This window comes from Coturnix japonica, chromosome 7, assembly GCF_054131305.1.
Source record: "Coturnix japonica strain WE chromosome 7, WE-NBRP24, whole genome shotgun sequence".
NCBI lineage: Eukaryota > Metazoa > Chordata > Aves > Galliformes > Phasianidae > Coturnix > Coturnix japonica.
Genome location: NC_140669.1, coordinates 12,900,320 through 12,922,097, shown reverse-complemented (window position 1 = coordinate 12,922,097; position 21,778 = coordinate 12,900,320). Strand labels below are relative to the sequence as shown.

Below are 21,778 nucleotides of genomic sequence, written 5' to 3'. Positions count from 1 at the left end.
AAACTGCCCTTTCCACCCCTGGAGGTACATATCATGAGGGTTCTGATGGACACTTCCAAAATCTGCATGTACAACCTGATGTTTTAGAACCAGTTCTCTGCAGGAAAGTCTCTGTGACACTGATTGGTTAAAGGTGTGATATGAGAATGAACTACCTCCAGAGCTTGTCCTTCACAAACAAATCCAGTATTAGCCTCCAACAACTGTTTCTTGCTTGATTTAAAGTCTGATATGTGATTAACCTTTGAACATCATTTTTTTCTTCTTTTCTGAAAGGCACCTGTTAGACTGATCACAGTGCTGGGGAGGAAACACCTCCTTATCCACAGCAATACCAAAACCAGAGCTCTCATCACTTTCTCATTCTGTAGGGCTGCCTTTGCATATTTCTGATGCAGCCCATGTCTCATTCAGTCCTAGAGAAGTTTTTAAGTTGGCTTTTCACTGCAGGAGAAATTAGCGACACCAAATTTTTAACCTGTTTGTTCATGCTGCTTGCTCCAGCCACTGAACAGACTGGTAAAAACAATGGCAGCCTCCCTTAGAAATCCTGTCATTAAGATCTGGTCTGTTTCCCCAAGGTAAATCTGTCACTAGCATTAACCTAGAGAAAAAGAAAACATCTGCTGTTTGCAACAGCTCCTTGAACAAGAACCATCACTATCCATTCAAAAACAAGACTGTGTTACTCACATACTACATTCAGCTCACACACTATGAAAAACAGTTGATAGGGCTATACTGAAACTATAGAGTAACTTAATGTGCATGATACGAACATGCAATATTACTGTCTGCTGAACTGATAAACTTCAGTAAAATTGTTCAGCTGAAAGAAGTCATGTTTCTGAACTTTCCTTCCAGCCCTTACCAGCACACCACACCAGTGCTTCTACTGTCATTACTGAAGAGTTTGTGGAGCTATCGAAAAACAATTGCAACACTGAAGGGTAAGCTGGGACACAAATGTGCTCCTCATTCCTTACAGGTTAGCAGCAATATATCCAGCCAAAAGCAGCATCCAGAAGTGTTCTAGATATCACTTTCCCATTCCTTTTGCACTCTTCTGACCTGCAGCCTCAGAGTTACACATGGAGAAGAGAGAATGGCACACACTTACTCCAATGCATTTGCATACTTCAAGTAAGACATTTCCTTGTGGCGGTGTTTTTCTGTACAGTCCACTTCCAGCTATGAACACAACTGAAAAAGATTACAGTCCAGATGAGAATTTACATGACTGAAGCTTTATCCTGCTCTGTTTTCTGGGGAAAATCTCATATTCAACAGAAATCCTCTCCCTCTGAGGCTGAGAGGACAGTATTTTATCAAACTAAACAAACACGTAGGACTCTGTTAATGACTTCAAACTGAAAAATACATGACATTCTACAAGAGGCAATGTGATAGCAACAAAGTGACTTAAAATACAAATCACATTTAATTACTGATGTTGACACCTGTGCGTAAAACCAGCCCCAAATCATTGCAACCACATGAGGAGGAATCCAAATCCAGCATGAGCTTTGTGTACTTGCACCTCATGCACATTTAAACGATGTTAAGAGAAATTACCTTCAGTTATTGTTTCTGTGAAGGGATGTGCAATTTAAGCTATTGCTTTCCCCCTCAAAACACAGAATAGATTAGCAAGGCTTCAAAATGCTGTCAGAGTTGAGTTATCCAATTGCAGATCATTTGTCCTGTTCCTTGAGAGCCTTGGACTACACTGCAATTCCAAACGTGTTAGCAAGGGGAAGCGCAATAAAAGCTGAGTGTGAAATCCATATAACAAAGCAACAAGTGGAGAAAAGTAGGCATTTTTCTCCAACTGGAGGTTCACCATTTTTTTTTCAGGACTATGAAGATCCCAAATCCCGAACAAAGAGACTTGTCCAAAGTCATAGAGTGAGTAACAGCAATACTTCATTTTTAGCATCTCCATGTGAAGCTGTTGGTTCCTCCCTAAAGGTGATTCATTAAATTTGCTGAAAACACCTCCTGGCAATTCCATTGACCGCACTGGGAACTGAGATTCCTATATTAAGTTTGGTATTTGAAAATAAATGATGTCAGTCCTTTCCTGTATTTCAGACACTGAAGCGCTCTTTTTTGAAAACTAATTGCTGTAACATAGGTTGTGACCTGATGACATTTCCCCAGCACCCCGATCCTTCTCTAGAATGGAAGTTTGACAGGGAAAAACAACTTAAGCATTGTCAGGGGGATGAGCTTTCCAAATCACAAATGCAATTCATACAATTGCACGGTCTCTCAATTAAGCTAACACGTTGAACAAGAAGTCAACCCATGCTGTGTTAAAAGCTCTCAAATGCAATATAATAAGGGGACTGCTCCCCTGCAGCAGTGAAACTAAAGCTAGTGGGGTGTTCTCTATATTGACTACTGATGAGTAACTGCAGGAATGCAGAAATTGCTGGGTATTTGAGAGGGGTTGAAGAAGTCATCTTGCCAGTACATTAACAGGCCTAAGATGCAAGCTTTAGGAAGCAGGATGATTGCAGCTCACTCCTGATTCTTGGACAATGAGGGCTTATTATTGCAACATAATAATAGGCTGTCACTGTAACTGTGGGAATAACTTCAGCTAAGCAAACTTAGCTCAGAATAAAGTGGCATCTCATTCAGCAACCTCTTCTGGGATTTCTGTGTGGCAAACATTCTGAGGCAAAAGTCTGAACCATTAAGGATGGCCTCAAGCCACAAAAAAATGTGGAAAGGTTAGAAGTGACATACTAAGCTTCTCTTCTGTAAGTTGGAGCCTTTGAGTACTGCTCAGATGGCAGCCGAGAAGCCTAACCTGCTCACAGACAGGGCTGTAGTACATCAGAATTACTTTGATGCCTTCATTTGTTATACAGAACAACCATCTTCTCACCAGTATCATGATATAGAATTGCAGGATGACCACAGTCTGCCCATCGCAAAGTGAACCAAGTGCTTTTTCTTGCTGTTCTTAACCGTGGAATAGTTGGGTAAGCTTGAACTCTTGAGCTTTCCATCACAGCATCCATCCAGTGCTTGTGAACTTGCGCATTTTCTCATCCATACACAGACTCAAAAATGGTAGCTACAGCTAGAATCATGGTGGTTTTCACTCACCAAGTGCCAACACCATTAGTGCTGCTGGGACACCAAAAGCCAGCGCATAACAATCCTCTCCAAAACATTTCACATCCCCTAAAAAAGAATTCAGAAAGAAAAGCATCTCATTATAATCAGCCTTATGTTACCTGGGTCTTTGATTTGCTTCCCTTAAATCAGTCACTTGGTTTGGCTTTAAATCTTCTTTGCTACTGCTTGACACTATGAATTGAATTTCCTTGAAACAGTTGTCCTCACTTGACGAGGACAATTTGGAAGCTGGGCCAGCATCTGCCAGCAATAGAAGCTGATAATGGGATACTGATGAGAATAGTAGAAGGGAAACAAATAGGTAGAAAGCAGTGATAAGAACTGTAATTTGGAAAGAAGAAAAAAGAAACAAAACATTTAAAACAACCTCAAATCATTATATGCTCACATAGATCTAAACAGTCAGTACTGTGTTTTCACAGCACCCGTGCCAGCTGCGTGTGTTCTTGAGCCAAAAGTTCAAATCTGATTTCATAGTGATCTACAGTGGACAAGGTGGTAGCAAATACCCCTACTCCTAAATAAGAGAGTGCTTAGGATTAGACTTAACACACTAGTTGCATCTCCAATACCTTTTCTCTCCAGCTTCCTAATCTCACCAGAGGCAGCCAAGTCTTGCCCACCAGGAACCCAGGTTTGTTAAGGCATGGCTTTGTCTCATCTACACTATGGTTCACTGAAGCCCCGTGCCTCTCAGCCTAGCTCACACCACAGGAGTTCAAAAGGCTGGTTGCAAACAGCAAACCAGCAGTGAAGTCTGGGTCTGCATGGCAGTGGCTACAAATTACTGCACCCCTGCACAGAAAAAACAACAAATAAGTTTGGCTAAAATAAACAACAGAGTTAACAGGAAACCAACTCATGAAGCCTTCTGTTGTCCCCGTTTGCTGTCTCTGGGCAATCAAGATCAATTGCATAACTGTGTGTGGTGCATAACATTTCTTTGCTTGTTTTCATAAATCAGCTGAAATCCAACAAAGCTGGCAGCAAGGTATTATGGACACACTGAACTTTTGACATACAAAGTGAGCTGGACTCCTCCACCTAAAAACATCTATTCCATGTTTCTGCCAAATGTCTTTGGACTGTATTTCCTTTTTTTTTTTTTTTTTCCAAGGAAACTTTTCACACTTAACAGAAATTTTACTCTTTCCCCATCCTTTCCACCTCGTTTTCATGTTGCAACCAGTTCACTGTTACATTGCATTGGCACAGGTTTTATCGTTCCAAAGGAATCAGATTTTCATCTGTGTAGTGATAGCACTGAGCAAAACCCCTTCTCAACGTAAGATTAACCTGGGTAAGGAGAGTGTTTGCCTCAACACTTTGGTGAGATATAAGACAAGCACAATCACCCACAGCTTTGTGAAATGAACTGCCCAGTGAAATGACTACTGCAAATAAAGAAAGCTTTCTAAAGGCCACAGGACAGAATGCAAAAATTACCAGAGTGAAGGTTACTTTGTGCTGCCCCCAGCCCCTTTTGCCTGTGGTCTGCTGCCCTCCCTCTGCATCCATGCCTGTATTTATAGCACGCCAGACCTCTGGTTTCTAGGGACTACGAAACAATGAAAGAAGTGCAGCAGGGACAGAATCTAAAGTAGGTCCTAAGTGGGGCAGAGGCCTGTGCTTTGTTTTCAAGGGTAATTACTCAGGGGTGCAATCTTCCGAGCAGACCCATGTAGACATGCTTGGGTGCCAGGACTGAGTCCTCCCACAGTCAGCAGTGCACTGTAGAAGGAAAATGTAGGACTCCAAATCCATCCTCGCTAAACCACTCAGTCCTGATGCCTGCCCAGGACATCTGAGATAATTCCTATCCACAAGTTACCTGCAAGCAAGGCAGCGATCAATACTTCACTGTACACAAGAAGAATTAGATGACAATTCAGATCTTTCCACCTCCCATATTTTAATTCTGCTGTTTGGGTTGGCATTGAAATACAACTGGGAATATGGTTTTTGTGACTTGCCTGCTGCTAGCACCATAAATCTGTTACGCTGCTATGGCAGGATTAACAAGGCATAAATGCAGTACACTGACCAATCCAGAGATAATATAATTTCTGCCATTCAGTTGTCATAAGAGCCTAACAATGCACAGCGGGCTAGTCAGAGTGCAGCTAATTTATTGTTTCTCTCTAAATCAACACTGACCTCTTAATACAGGCGTTACAAACGTAGAGATCAAACTTCCAGCATTAATGGATAAATAGAAGACGGAGAAAAACTTGCTTCTCTCTGAGGTCTAAAACAAGAGAAGACAGTATCAGTGTCACAGCTAACACACAGCATCAGGCCTGCAAATTCAGTGCTATCAATTCTCTTGTTGGGAGGACAAGGAAGTTGCATAAAATGTTAGGCAAACAAACTTGCCTTCAGGTGATGGTAAATGCTCACACAAATCATGAGATGCGCTGTGGGGATTTTTGGCATTTCAGAGGAAAAGCCACTGCTTTGAGAGTGTTGCGAGATTGGAATGGAGAGAGCATCTACTTATTCAGGTCCTTTGTCACCTAATTCAATACAACTTGGCACAGCTCAACAAGATCATCATGTGTTCCCATGTCTGAGCCCTTTTCTCCTCTCCTCCCATACAAAAACAGAAAAAGAAACCTGCATATTTTGAGTTTATATGAACAGCACAGATGAGAGACTGGCAGCAAATGAAAAGGATCTATAAGGCAGGAGATTATCAAGCTGAGGCCTGTCAACATCGTTCTAGTAGGGGAAATGAAGTCTATGGGAGCATATTCAAGAGCTCAGAATTCAACAGATATTGTAACACATTAGAGTACATACAGTTAAAAGACTCTTGCTGACCTTCTTTCCTCCTACGTAATACCCATTTTGGAAGGAATCAACAATTTGACACAAGTTTTGGTGAGAAAGAAGGCTACCTGGCCTACATCATGTTTATCCATACAATCTGAGTTGGCATTTAAAGACAGCCCAAGCTTAGGCAGCCAACGTATTTCATCAGTATCTAGGGCTTCACTCCCAGCTGTCACCAGCTCCTGCAATGGCAGCAGGCAAACTGGACATGGCTCAGTGCATGGCAGCAAACTCGTTAGGGCACCTTGAGCCACATCCCTATGACCTGAGCATGGTTTGAACGTGAAGCTTTAACTCGTGTGTGAGGAAGCTCCCCAGAGGTGTTGTCTTGTTCCCTTCCACTCCTTGAGACAACAATATTCACAAGGCTGAAAAACGGGACTAAAAAGTGAAAAACTGCAGATGTGTAAAAGGACAACTTTTAACGAATCAAGCCTGGGATCTCAAGGTGTATTAAAACTTCCTTATTATACACGTTTCTAGATTCAAGTGATGGAAAAAAATGGTCAGAGAAGCAGAAGTGAATATAAAAATAATGACCAACAGCTTGCAATTTACACTGATTGGGAAAAAAAGATTTCCCTCCTTTCTTTCTTAATCTTCGGAGCAGACGTGCATTAATAACATGATTTGGATTAACTAATTAGAGAAAAGGTACTGTACATGATAATCCTGATCTCCTTGGCAACAGCAAAACAAAGAAACAAAGAGAAAGCTATTTAGTACCTTAACAACCACACCGAACTGTTTGAAAGCAGCTTTGGTCCTTAATTAACATGCACAGCAGCCTGTGCATTCATGTAACATATTGTAAATATCATTTTGTTCAGGCATTTTTAGCCTGGACTGCTAATTCCATTGACAAGGGTACTTGGAAATCTTCAGATAAATCTATTTTCTCTATCTGAGCTCCTGCTGAATCAGAATCCATCACTGCTTGTAGTACTGCTGTTCTGAAAGTGGCAGAGCCAAGATTTTACAAAGTACTCTAAAGAAAACCAGGCCAACAGTGTGCCTATGCCTCAAAACTTAGCTTTATCTCCACGTGGAAACCACAGGAGAAAACTATTTACTCACTTTATATACAGGCTACCACATCCCTCGTTTACAGGCGGAACAGCTAAACCCGTGCACTTAAGGGTTCAGCTGAAGTTTATTGATGCCTTAAAAATTGAGGGGGAAATCAAGTTCTTCACCTCATTTGGAATTTCTAAAGCTTACTTCACTATAGCTAAACACAGGAAGCCTTCCCAAACAACACTCCTGAGAGAACAAAAAATAAGTTCTGGTTGGCTCTAAATCTTTCATCCCTTACAAAATCAAAACTTCTCATCCCAGTTTTGAAGACTTAAATTTCCTATCACACATGTAAAACCTTTCTTTCTTTTTTTTTTCTTCTGAAGGGAAAAGTCATTTCAAAATGGTAAAATACAAAGTTTCTATTCTGAAAAGATTGAATAGAACAGAACATATTGTCCTTATCAGAAGGCTTTTTACAGTTTCTTTTTCTAAATTAGTTTCCCTTGAAGGCAGCACAAGGGAATGTCTGAGCCTTAGCAGTTGATAAATCTATTGGAGAGGTATAGTCTGACCGTTGGAGAACAGGCGCAGGCTCACATAGCCATGAGCAGTTCGGGTTTTTCTCTGTAACTGAGTTGTGATGGTAAGTTTGGGATAATAATATCATGTGCCTGACTGGGATGCTGAGATTCATTAGCTGAAGTCTATAAAACACTCTGAAGATAAGTGGGACATGTTATCATCCTGTAATTAGGTAGTAATTGAAAGATGCTGGATAAACATTATTAATCATTAATATTCATAGAATTAGCACTTCTGCAAATGCTGCTGTAGCACCTGTTACAATCCTTGTGGGGGAACTATTGGCACTGCGACCTGAGATGCCCAAATGCTGGTACACGCACAGCACATCCCCAGAGCAGTGTGCTGCACTGCCAGCCAGAGTTGTGGTGACCACCTTTGACTGCAGCATCCTCTAGAGCAGCAGGTCTGACTGGCAGCCCAGGATGCACACACCTGCAGAAGGATCTGCTTTTAAGTAATGAATCATAAGACTCATCACATTAGTATCGTATAGCTGACGTGCAGAAAGACCAAGCCTTCTCCACATTTGAAAACAAGTGTTTTAATTCATTAAATGCTAACTACATAGTGAAACGTTGCAAAAGGCAAACATCAAACTGCCCTACAGAGCTACTTTCACTAAGGCTGAGCAACTATCTGTAATCTGAATCTATCAGTGGCTTTTCTGACAGACCACTTGTTGAATGTCCTTGCTCAACACCTCCACTGACAGGGATTTCCATCTTCCAAAGGTCCCAGTCTTCTTCAGTAGTATATATATTTTCAGTATATTTCTGCATATTTTTGTCTAACACACAATCCTAAATAATTCTTATTGGATTTAAGCCTGCCTGTGGCCTTCTATGACTTATGATATGCACAGTAATTGCTGAAGGTAGTACATTCTGACCCATTTCACTTCTTCGGGTGCTACCTTATCCCTGATTTAGCCTCTGGTTTGCATAATGGGAGTTTGAGATTGTTGCATTACACAACATGAAGGCCAGTGCTAAAGTCCTTGTGATGGAGAATGAAAATATGAAGAAATTGGATAGAAATTTGCAGGATGCAACATAGAACTAAAAATAATCATTTTTCCAGCTCTCCAGAACTTCCTATTCTGGAATATCTGTAAAACATTCTGACCACACTGGGTATTAGAATTACCTTCAGAAGTCAATAATTTTCTATAGTTCTTACAACAGACCGGTCCCTGTTTTGAGGGAAAATACCCAAGCAGAGAGGCTAGCAGTACAGTCTTCCTTTTTGTTTGCTGCATTGTGTTGCAGTGTGTTATAATCATGGTCGTTATGCTGGCTCAAAAACAGCAATCTTTCTACGCTGTACTATAGAGGACCTTCCAACTCTTTCAACACCCAATATTTGTATCATTTATTATTGTATGTATTATAATTTATCCTTCTTGATATCAATAGTGTTCTTTTGTCATTCTCCTTCTCTGAAGCATATTGATTCTTTCAGGTCTTGTGCAAACCATCCTACCTCACATCTTGTCCTAGCAAATCATTCCTACATAATTTCCTAGCAAACAAGCTCTAGTACAACAGAATCTAAAAACATGAACACCCTCATAAGATACCCAGACACTGCAGAGTTTAGAAAAGAAAATAAATCTTACATGTTCCTCTTCAAACTGGTCCCCACCAAATGCAGAGACACAGGGCTTGATACCTCCTGTTCCAAGGGCGATCAAAAACAGACCCACCATAGACAGGACCCTTCATGCAAGAACAAAAACAACACCATTGCAGAACCCTTCCACTGCTTATGGGAACATTTTAGTGTCACCCAACCATAATTCCTCTCGTATCACTGTCTCTTGCACATTGCCAATGATGATGAGCCGGCTAACTGCAAATATATATACATACATATATTTATCCTCATTTCTGCATTCAGAATCAGTCAACTGAACAAACAGTGTTTGTCATTTTCTTGCTGTTCGGAGGCCCACTGAGCATACCAGACATCAAAGATCCAAGGGACTATTTTTCATTCATCTGAGAACAAAAGGCTGCAGAAATCAATTGTGAAAAGGAAAATTAAAACAAAACAAAAAGACCCTTTGCATATAAGGCTTCCAGTCTGGATAAGCAAAGCAATTCTGTTTGAAATAGGCTCTTGGGTGCTTTCTACCTCCCAGTGCTCCTCAAAATCCCATTGCTGGTCCAAAGGATTACTGATTATTTCTGGGTGGAACAGGAGTATCAGGACTGTCCAGATCTAGGACAAAAGAAAGCTGCTCCATCAACCAGATGTACTCCTGCCTGCGTGCATGTATTTTCAGTGCCAGGTCCACCTTGGTAAAAACAGCACGGTGGCTTCAGAAATGCCAGCTGGAAAACTACTTTGACATTCCTATCAGTTCAGAGTCTAGAGGGCAAGAAGAGTAGTATCCTACAAGTTAGGTTGGATATCAGGAAAAACTTCTTTACTGGAAGGGTAGTTAAGCACTGGAATAGGCCCCCCAGGGAGGTGGTTGACTCACCATCCCTGGATGTGTTTAAAAACCATTTGGACGTGGTGCTCAGGGACATGATTTAGCAGAGTGTTGTTAGTTAGGGCAGTATGGTTAGGTTGCAGTTGGACTCAATGATCTTTAAGGTCTTTTCCAACCTGAGCAATCCTGTGATTCTAAGTAACACAGATAATTCCTCTGTCACGCATTAAAAAAAAAAAAAAAAAAAAAAAAAAAAAAAAAGTGTATTTAGGATTTAGTCTTCCCATGTACCCACAGGGACTTGCTGAGCTGGACAGCTATAGCGATGAGAAAATGAGGAAGAAAGGAGTTTGTATGAGCAATTGAATGGAAGAGACCAAACTCCAGTAGCATAATGTAGCAGAGAGGCATGATCAGAAGTCCCTGTATCAAAGGGCTCAGTCCTGGTGACTGTTCCAAGCTTTTCTTGGTGAATTCACACTTCCCCTCCAAACTGCTGGCCCGATGGAGGTGAAACAAGTGACAGTACTGGGTAAACCACCTACCATTGCAACCTACAAGAACATTCAGCTTCAGCTGCTACTTACACGTGAACTGCCTGGTTGCCAAGGGATGGAATTGCACCGACTGACTTTATCAGATGGCCAACCACATACACAATGGAGAGGTAGATGATAGTCCTGCGAGCAAAGCAAACAACAGTGACTGAAGGTGCTGTGTGATGTACAGTCTCTAAACAGAGTGTGCCTGTGTTTCCTGATATGAAAGGTCTATTTGGCTGATGCACATGGAATAGTTTTGTCCATATCCCCAGTACTGCAGACAGCTATAACTTTCACGTCAACATTTAGCATGCTGGAAAAAGGAGATAGGCAAATGGGCTGAGATTAGGGAAGCATAGATGCTACTTTCTTTGGGGAGATTGCTGGGTAGAATAAGCTAAATGTTCTACACTGCAAATAGATGAGTACTCTTCAGGTCCAACTCAGTTTCCAGACTACTAATAACTGGCAGTTTGTAGAATGCACTTAACTGTGCTGGAAGGAATCCATAGGGACTGCTGCACGCTTTCAACCCACCTGATTACTACAACCAAATTAGGAGTGTGGTTTTCCTGTTACAAGACTGAATTGAATCTCAAGCACCTCTGGAGGACTGAGCTCATCTATCTGCTTCCCACATCTTGGTGAGTGTGAGCAGGAAATCTGACCAGGAGGGTCAGGCTTTTGAGTACATTGCAATACTTCATTGTCTTCAAGATCAACACATTTATTTATTTATGTGCAGACAAAATGCTCAAAGCAAGAATGGAAGGACTTGTTAGGAAAGAGAATCTAGAAGAAGCCCCATGAGCTCCTCTAATCTGTTATCTTGTTCTTAGTATTGGTTTAGCTATTGCAGCAAAAAGCTACCATTTATAAAGACCAGGGGATTACTCCGGGAAAAACCTCTTGCCTAGTGCACAAAAGTTTGCCTAATGGTTTCTTTTTTCACAACATTACGCTGCAAGATGGATATCCTCAAACATCAATGAGCATTCACAGACAACTAATGAAGTTAAAAAACAAGCCACCTTTGTGTATGTGTGTGTGTGTAGGTTTATTTCACTCAAGAAAATGACTAAAATAAAGCACAAAGAAAAAAAGGAATACTGATATCTCTTTAAGAGCTTTGTGCTACAAAGGCATATTGCAGCCATTTTTTTCCATGTAGAGACTCACACTGCCAGATGTGCTTAGACCTATAGGGAAGGGTTCAGCTGCACTTCATCACTAACAGCAAGACTCCTCAGGCAGAGAGCAGACAGTGCCAAGAAAAGAATGGCCTGTGTACAGCTGCTCACCACCACTCTGGGTCAGATGGTGGCCCTGCCTGCAAATTATCAGCCTAAGGGAGGAGTCCCTAATTTTCTCAGGGAGAGTTTAGCTGGTTTTGTACTAAGGGAGATGATTTGTCTGAGTCCAGGTTACTCTGGGATAAAAATGGTTGTGTTAATGCATTCCCTAAACTGAGAAAGCATATGTGAGAGTACAGCTAGTGACATTTCATCTGAAACTACTAGATCAAGAGGACAATACTGCTTCCTTACCAACTTTGAATCTATCTCAGCAACAGAACTTGGCAAGCTGAGGGTTAACCACCCTATATCTTAGTTTCCTCAAGGTTCATGGGGAAGAAGAGTGGAGGAACATTGTGATCTATGATTTAATTTAGTGATTTGAATTGTATTGCCTATTGGTCATTGGGTGAAAGGGGAGCATGTAACAGCATGAGCAAACACATTAGTTGTTCACCAGTTAACATAGAGAAGCTGTTAATATGTCAAAAGTGTGTCTTTGCTGCACCCTGAACTAGCTCAAAATCAGGAGCGCAGGCAGCACTGAATCTCATACAGGCTGTACATTGCAGACAGATCCTGTCTGAATTAGAGAAATGTCTACTTACTTGTATTTCCCCAGCCATGAGTCTGCCATGATGGCTCCAATGACAGGTGTGAAATAACAGAGAGCAGAAAAGGCATGGTACACAGCAGTGGAGAGATTCTCATCCCAGTGGAAGAAGCTTATGAAATACAGCGTCAGGACAGCTAAAAGGAAGCAAGCAAACCACATCAGATAATTGATGTGCATCTCTGTGGGTAAGCAGGAAGCTACATCACAGTGACAAGGAAAACAAGGACTTGCGTACCAGCTATGAGCACTGCTGTGGAAAGATCTGTGCTTTCAGATCTATTCCTCATAATCCCTGACACAGGAGAAGCTCAAATGAGGTATGTGAGTATCAGGCTTCCCCTGCTCATAAGCATTTGTGTTTAGCTGGAAAATATATTTTCTAGCTTATCACACCTGAACCTGTAGTTCTGTTTATGCATATTTTCTATTTGCAAATTAGGTGCCTATATGATTCAATTCTCAGACACAGAGAATGCACACAACTGAAAGACATCACACGCTAGAAAAACTGGTTTGAGACCAAGAATGATATAAAAAATCAGACTGGAAGCAACACTGGAGGTCTCTAGTCCCAATTCCTCTTTAAAACAGGTCTAGCTTCAACATCAGGGTGTGTTGTTCATGCTTATATCCCAAAATACCAGTTTACTTTGAAAGACAACTGAGACCACATACAGCAGAACACCAGAACACCAGAACACCAGGTCATCATGTACAGAAACCCAAGGATCAGATAGTCTCTTCCCATGGGCCACATACCTCTCATGCCATAGTAGGAGAAGCGCTCACAGAACTCATTCACCACAATGAAGGCGATGCTCAGGGGGTAGTTGGAGCCACAGAGTTTCTACGGGAATTAAAGCAGAACATATCAGCTTAGTGACAGCTTTCACCCCAGCAACACATCCACACAGCACCTGGGCAGCAGAGAGGAGCCCAGTCTGAAACCCAGGTGCTCAGTGCTGCCTGGCTAACCTGCAGGTTGGACTCAAAGGAGTAAGGAGGCCACACATCCATCTTGCTTTGGTTAGGGTTCCCTATGAGCCCTCCTGGCAGGTGTGGACCCCATAAGGAACAGCACAGGGACTCCAGAACTGCCAGCAGCCAACATCTGCCATGCCCTAAGCTCTAGAAACTTCTTTGGAAAGATTGTGCTGCCTCTCTGCTGCAACATAACATCCCACTGAGACGCAAGATACACCTTCAGATGCATTTTTATCTATACTTCACACAGAGTTACTGCTCTCCCCTGAAACTGCTGCCTCCCCCAGCACCTAGAGAGCTGCTTCTTCCTCAGTGTCAACTGCCCTTAGTCTCTGCACCTCAGTTACACCAAACTGCACCACTGCATTTACTGCAGCAGAGCTTCAGCCACGGCAGCTATTTCATATCCCAAGAATGCTGGCAGAGCTATGGACAATTCAATTCATTAAACAAAAATCAAACAAAAGAGCTATGCGCTTCTCAAACCTGTCTGAGATTGGCTACTTTTTTATTGACACCAACTTCACTTAAGCTAAAATCTGCCGTTTCCAAATGAAGTGCAAGGCACCTGAACAGCCAGGTCTTAGCATGACCTTGTGCAGGCCCCCATCCCTCTACTACCCACGGTGGTCCCAGCTAAGCAGCTGGGAGCTGCTGGAAGCTGCTTATCTCCACTGCCTCCCACCAGGGACAGCAAGATTTCACAGCTCTGCCAATTAGTGGGAGAGACAGGCTGGCCATGCATGGTGTGAGGGACGGGGGTGTAATACTGTCATCTGCATTTACATCCGAAGTTTTAAACAGCTGTGGTATGGTGAGATGAACTCTTCGTATGCATTTCTGTACCTTGTGTCAGAAGTAATGAATTCCTCTATTACTTCCCAGAGTCTCAAATGCAAACAGATAAGAAGATAGATGTGTTTATTGAGGTTTATTCCACCACGAGACTTGAGCTTATTTGGATTCCCAAAGCAATGCCTCCTAGGTTAGATGACTAGCTAATCATGGTGTCTCGCTCAAGACTATACAAGGACCACAGAAGAGAAGAAACTGTTTGCTAAATAAAATAAAAACAAAAACAACACAACACTGTAACTAAACCCATTTCCATTCCCTAACCCAGCATCTGTGATATTTTTGTGATTTTTGAAATACTTTCCTCTCGCTATTCATGGAATGCCTTGTTATTAAGAAACCCTTGGACTCTTGAGTTCACTTGAATAAAGATGTAATTATCCATTTCATTTATCATTTGTGCTGAAGCTGTCGTGCTCAGCATATGGCTACCAAGACAGAGTGCACAGAGGGTGCTCCCTTGGAAACTGGACCCAGGGCTCCTGCTTTTAGACCAGCCTGAAAAATGGCAGCATATAGAAGCTGCAAATGCACAAATGCACAATGCTCTCCAGCAACACGTTCTTAATATTATAGAGGAAAAGCCATAAGGAGGAAATAATGCTTCCTCTGGTTACTTTGTGGCATTTTTTGAACTTGGAAATAAAATGACATAACAGGGATATCTTTCTTCCACTCTTTCCCAGACCTCGTTATCAGTACTCTGATAATTAATAGCATTTGATGCAGATACAGAGTGGGACTCCACAAAGCCAAGGCAGCCAGGTGTAGGGAACACTGCTGCCTGAAATCACTGCTCCGTGCACAAACCCTGCAGGATCTGTGTGCATCAGTAGGAGGTACCACGTGCCATGCTGTGACCTGTAGTGACAGAAACCCTGGCAGTGGCTCCTGTTCTGGGATGGGTACCTCCAACACATCAGTGTCTGCAAGCAGGAAAAGGGGAGCAAGAAGAGGGACTGTACAGCTAAACCTGCCCCAGTGCCTGAGCCAGCACCTTAAGTAACTGCTTACAAATGCTGAGCAAGGGACTTACAAGCAGGGACACTTTCGTCTGGCCTGGACGCTGTGAGACAGCATCAGCGCACACAGAAACACTCAGGTGCTCTCTCTGCTACATCACTGACCTGCATGGGGCCTGCCTGGACATCCAAAAGTGGGCAACCTTCATCCATGGGAAGAGCCAGCTGCAGTTTGCTCACTTTTGCAGAGGAGGACCTTGCTCAGCAGATAGCCCCAGCAAAAGCAAAGAGGCTAAACCTGGATTGACGAGCACACAGCTACACTGCTGTGCTTAGCTAACCACTGTAAGCCTGGGATGTGCAGGATTATGGAGCTCTTAGAAATACTGTGGAAGTTGATAGATCTGTGTCTTCAAGAAGAAAAAAAAAAAAAAAAAAACCAAAAAAAAAAAGAGAGAGAGAGAAAATAAGGGATCACTTAAAGTGCCAGTGGCAGAGTTGTTTGCTTTCACTTCTCTCTCTTGCTGATTAGCTGCAAAATAGGACTAAGATTAGTATTTCACATGAGCTCTGAATATCCAATAGTTAATGCCTGCACAGTACTTAAAACAGTCAGCTAAATATCTAGCTTGCTTATGACATAACTGGCTGCAAGAGCAATTACTACCACACTGTCCTGTGAATCAAAGCATGTGCAAAACAAACCTCTTTCTTACCAAAGCCAATATAGTGTACGGTATTTAGTGTCAAGCCCTCAGCTGGAACTAGCCTGAAAACCTACACAAGCACAAGAGCTGCAAGGTAAGAAAACACTGAATCTGGCTTAACTCACAGCCAAAGATGTAAAGCTGAGGCTTTGGGACACACATCAGTGGCCCATCCCTCCTCCTGCTTAGCAGCACCTGGAAACCTGTCTCGATGGTCTCACCAAAGGAAGCAAACGCACAACCCAGCTCCCTCCTACCCATGCATGACAGCTCCCTGCACTTGACAGAAGGAAGTCCTTTCCCACAAGGAAAGGAGCATTCAGAAAAAAGGCAGCAATGTAAACCCTCACTCTTTTATTTTTCCCCAAGGATGCAAACAGTTCATTTTTACACTTTAAGCTGCCCTTTGTCAACTTAATCAGGTTAGTGGAGGGATTTTTGCATGGAGTTGTTAACGCTTACTTCAACCCTCTGCAAGAAAGGGTGTTTGTCTCTAGCCAGAGCACAAAAGAGGAAAGAACAGAGAGATCTTGCAATGTTTAGAGCAAGCTGAGCAGAAAGCATAGCAAAGTAAATGAGCTGTAACACTCACCGGAGATTTTTTCTGAACAGGGAAATCTCCTTTGGGGGGATCATCTCCTGCAGAAATAAAAGTGAACAAACTTTCCTTGGATTCGTTTCTCTGAAAAGTGTTCATCTCCCCTCTCGCCTCGTCTCCCACCATGCTCTGTGGCCGTGGTGAGTTGACTGGGAAGATTTCCAACCTCAGGCATGAAGTTTGATTCAGTTTGAGTTAACCCTAATTGAGCACATTTCTGCGGCCAGGGCAGAAAGGGGAGGGAGATGCCATAAAGAAAGACAACAGCAGAGCTCAGTAGGAGCTGGGGGGTGCAGATAAACCTTCTGCAGGTTGGGGCTGTGAGCACTTTGTGGCACAGACCTCCAGTTTGCTTGGCATGCTCCCAGCTGTCTTACACACATCAACCCAGCACAGCCCTGTATGCTGCACAGATGTGAGACGAATAAAAATCCAGGGTCCCAGAGACCTCTAGAGCCTGCTGATTTAGGAGAAAAGCATCAATCTGTCCTCCATTGTGGTAATGTCAGGTTCATTCCGCAGGGGTCCCGCTCCACTAGAAAATCATGTTACTCCAAGTCATAACCACTGAAACACTCATCACCCTTAGACACTGGATGCCATAGGTGCCTGCACTGTATTAAGCCATTTCTTTGCTGTTCTAGGACCAGGGTACATTTCCACACCAACTCCCTGGAACATCCTTGACTTCCCCTATGGGGCAGTTTAATCCTGAGGGCACAGACAGCACCCAGAAGCAGCTTCAAATCCGCTGTAACATCTCCTTATATACAAAAGGCCACCTCTGGGATCCCTATGATGCAAATGCTTTCTATGCTGGGTAGGGAGCCCCCGGTTCCCAGCAGGCACCCACCCCGGTGTCCCTCCTCATTTGCCCTTCCCACAGGAATCCAGGGAGCTCCTTATCAGTACTCCCCAGCAATGCCTGCAGTTACAACAAAATTCACAGCCTTCCCATAAACCACCCTCAGTGGCTGCAGCTCTGTGGCATTTTGGGTGCAGTGCAGGGCTTTTTCTTCCCCTTCCATTTGGCTTCTTTAAAATGCAAATATTCAAAGCAATTTCCCAAATATTCCTCCTGTTTCTTATCAGAAAAAGCACAGATCATACCCAGGATCTGCAGTTGGTACTAGTGTCTCCATAAACTCACCCCTAGCTCCAGCACCAAGTTGCTGCTAGTGCTGGGTATAATGGAGCCAGGTTTGCAGTTGACAAACCAGGAAAGAGGCATCTGCTCATACCACAGATCCTTAGTTTGTTTTCAGTTCTTGATAACAAGACACAGAGAACATCTCTGTTAAGCCCATTTCACAGACAAGAATGACTTTAAAGTATATTCAAGGCTAAGAGCAACACAAAGAACAGATCATGTGCAAGTTGGTCCTGTCTCCTGCACACCAGGCCAGCATATACTCTTGAGTCCTGTCAATCTGACCCCTTACTGAAGGCAGCAGAAATATTTCCAAGCCAGCTGTTGGTCTCTCTTACTTGCCAAAGCATCTCCAGCCAAGCCTCAGTAGGAGCCTGCTGTGTTCTGCTATGCACAGATGAGCAGGACAAACACAGTGAAGTTTATTAAAGGATTACACAAAAGGAAGACAGGAGCGGTTTCAGCATCCCTCATGCAGGGCTCCCATGCTGATGCAATGTGATGCCTTAATATTATCTTCAGCATCCTGCAGCTATGCTTCCTTTGTGAGTACACAGACCTGTGCTTTACACCAGCTAAATGATTTTTCTAATACTAGCATGAAAAAAAAATATGTATCAGTCAGTAGAATTAACATGCTGCTTGTCAAATACAGTGCAGAGATGTTTAGGCCATTATCTTCTGGAAGGTTTTCTCAGACAGAAAGGGGGAAAAAAAGAATAAAAATGTGTAGTAATAAATAGTAAGTCAAAGCAAACAGTGAGAACGAGTTAAGGAGAATATATGTGCAAGCAACTCAGATGCAAGTTGAATAGAACTTGATAGGAGACCTGTGTGGCTGGGATGAGAATTGGAAAGGAATTGTACCACAAATGGAAATAAGGTCACACTTCTGAAGATGAATATAAACAAACAGATCGAGTATGGAGCAATAGAGGCTGAAAAGCTAAGGCACAAAATGAATTATAGCTAGCAGGGGACACAAAAGGCAATAAGAAAAGGTGTTAGAAATGCTGTAAATATTGGAGAAAGAGGAAGGAAAATGAAAGTCTTATTGAAACTAGAAAACGAGCAAACAAAGGCTGATGGAGAGAAGCCAGGGAAGTTGTGTTCTTTTTGTATGTCTTCAACAAAAGAAAGAAGAAGCCACAATATACAATATTCAGATGCTTCAGTTGTGCTCAAATTGCTACAGCCTGATCAAATTCACTTCAAGGTGTGGATATTGTTTTTGAACCAACTTCCTTGTAAGAGTCAGAGGTAGCACAAGCTTCACCATTATCTTTAAAAAGGCAAGTGAGGCTTCATGTGAAATAACCATCCAGGGGGCAAACAGGAAATCCCTCTCACAATACTTTCTCACCAAACTGGGAAGGTAGAAAACATGTAGGTTCCCAACTTCTCCATGAGCAAAGAGAACAAAAGCACAGCCAGCAGTCTGCTTGCACTTGTGCCCAAAACTGGGATGGAGAATAGGGCATTAACTCAAAATTTTTATGTGGGAGATACCATCTTGTGGCTCTGGAATGAATAAGATGAAATTCAGGAATGGCTGCCAAATGCTACCCCCAGGAAAAATGACACAGAGATCAACTATTCTCTACCTTCATTAATAAGATGAGGAAAATAACTGACTTCAGTAAAGAAGATCTGGGGCCTCTTTTGTCCAGATTTCCCTCTTGCAAGGATGTGGGAGCACTGGCAGAAAGGTGGTGCAGTTGAGGCAGTCCTTGATGTTGGATATTTAAGATCATCTTAGGGACTGGCTGAATATGTCAGGCCCTGTTCCAGAGCTGGCAGACGAATCAGGTGCCCTTCTGATGTTCACTCTTCTGAATTTCCATGAAAAGAGTGTTCTAAACAACTTCAACTGGCAAGCAAGGACTGCTTTGCTTTATGTACAATCTTTTCTGCATTGTTCTTCCAGCAAGTGGACAACCTGTAAGATGATCCACGCTTCAATGTAAAACTTGGCTACCAGATGCCTTGCATAGCTGTAAGTTTCCATGGATACATTAGTTTACAACTTCGAGTCCATCATCTACATTTTTCAGATCCCTAAATCTACAGGAGGACAATCTGCATTTTCCTTTTGCATTTACAATTCTTAGATCCTCAGTACTTTATCCTGCAGTGCTGTACACATTAATCTGTTTATACTCAGCTGATCAATTCATTTATGTCTGCATTCATCTTGTTCAATTCCTTCTTGATTTTCAGCTCAGCCACACTGGTCTCTTTCTAATGAGTCTCATTTTGAATTCACACACACTGGTCATCCTTTTATAGTATTTTCACCATATCTTTGTTTCTCTCCTCTTTTCCTAAGAAAAAGTTACAGCTGTGCCAGGAACACTTCAGGTTGTGGTCTGTCTTCAGATGGACAAGATGACCTCTCCAGATTCCTTTCTCCACTTCTTCCATTATAGAAAAATCACAGCTTAACTTATTTAGACAGACAAAGACTGGCTCCCAGTCACCTGCAGACTCATCCCAGAGTAATTTAAAAAAATAAACACAAATGTTTCACTTGATCAACCAAGAAAATATGCCACAAGTCTTCAGTCCTGCCTCCCTGTTCTACTCACTCGTCCTTAGGGACTCAAACTTGTAAAGGTATGTCAGTCAACAACACTAATAATATCAAGTACCTAAACTGTCTTTAACTGCATGTTATGTGGTCACTAGTCAGCCTGTGTACATCAGGGAAACTTCTTATCACTCCTGGTGCCTTTTTGCCTTCAGTTTAGCAAAAGGAGTTTTAAGAAATTCTCTCACCAGCTTGGGCTTCCTTTGCAGTTTGCAGCTCACGGTCCTTCTCTGCCATTCCTTCTGCTCTGGGTGCATCAGATGAGCACAGCTATGTAGTGCTTGAAGATGAACCTTGTTGAGCAGTCCTGGCTCTCTCTCACCCCGTTAATGTTTCACTTCACAGCAGCAGTCCTTTGGTCACCAATAAATAGTTAAACTTTCAATTATTTTTAATCTTGAAGCCAAACAGAAGTCATTTCTGCTCATCTCCAAAACACCACAGGGAATCCACCTTTGTCCTTGAGTACAGCCTCTAACTGTGGCTGCATGGCTTCTTTTGTGGATGTTCACAAGCAATCATGTTGTGCTGCAGCTATGTATCTTTCCATAAAAAAACCCTCCTGCTGGGCAAGAACAAGGACTGGACCTGTGATGAGACAGGACCTATAGCTGGCAATAAATCCAGACAGACTTGTGAGGCTGTACACCAGCTACAGAGCTGGCCTTAACTGTGCACATCTGTTAGCTGTTAAGACTGTGAGAAGACACGAGGTTTCATCACTTTTGAGATACTGACTTCAGTTTCAGGTCATACGGGAATGCAGACATAACACGGATGTGCTGCTCTCCCAGCTCCTTTTTCATCTTAGAGCCATGAAATGATTGAAGGAGGACCCATTTTTTTTCTGGCTTGTGTCTGTTGTTTACTCCTTTCTGCTTTGCCCCTACAACATCCTCTGAACTCCTGCAACATCCTTTCAGAGAGGCTCTAAGGCATTTTCCTATCAGGAAAAGCCCTGCGTGTATTCTAAAGGTAAATGTAACTGTGAGCCACTCCTCTAAGTTTAGCAATAAAGAGTTTCCATAGCCATATGGAAACAAGATATGTAAAAGTAAATGTAGATGGTAAAGAGGATTTAAATCCAGAGTGTAAGATGTGTGGCCAAAATCTAGGGAGCATTAATCAAACTATGAGTAGATGTACAAAGTACAGCATGGCAAAGACAGCAGGATTAGGCTCTGGGCAAGCACTGAGAAAAACAAGCAGAAAGGAGGAATGAGCACTATAGGCCATATAATGAAATAGAAATGAAAAGATAGAAAGAGAATTGTAAAAAGCTTTGCTTGGAAATGCTTGTGGCTTCTGTTAAAAGATTGGTGGGAGGGGAATCACATAAGGAAAGGGCTTTCCCTTTCAAAGAACTTTTAAAGAGACTGTTACAGCACATAAAAATTAGGATATTTATCTTCACTTAGGGGAAATGTTCAGCAAAACACAGAA

General features: G+C 42.4%; 1 protein-coding gene across 10 annotated transcripts in view; it reads right to left on the bottom strand.

Annotated features, from left to right (window-relative positions):
• Positions 1 to 21,778, bottom strand: part of SLC15A2 (solute carrier family 15 member 2) — a 46,208-nt gene that overhangs the window by 19,992 nt on the left and 4,438 nt on the right. For 2 of the 10 annotated variants that reach the window (XM_085552297.1, XM_085552299.1), the window contains exons 2-9: positions 16,590 to 16,636; positions 13,249 to 13,336; positions 12,482 to 12,623; positions 10,624 to 10,716; positions 9,215 to 9,314; positions 5,314 to 5,404; positions 3,124 to 3,201; positions 1,121 to 1,203 (exon numbers count right to left, since the gene is read on the bottom strand). In XM_085552297.1, coding sequence (XP_085408423.1) covers positions 1,121 to 1,203; positions 3,124 to 3,201; positions 5,314 to 5,404; positions 9,215 to 9,314; positions 10,624 to 10,716; positions 12,482 to 12,623; positions 13,249 to 13,336; positions 16,590 to 16,636 — 722 coding nt within the window. Of the gene's footprint in view, positions 1 to 1,120; positions 1,204 to 3,123; positions 3,202 to 5,313; positions 5,405 to 9,214; positions 9,315 to 10,623; positions 10,717 to 12,481; positions 12,624 to 13,248; positions 13,337 to 15,455; positions 15,701 to 16,589; positions 16,962 to 20,523; positions 20,670 to 21,778 lie in introns of those variants that run through there. The other 8 variants (XM_085552298.1, XM_085552300.1, XR_014947902.1 and 5 more) reach the window with 8 other exon arrangements.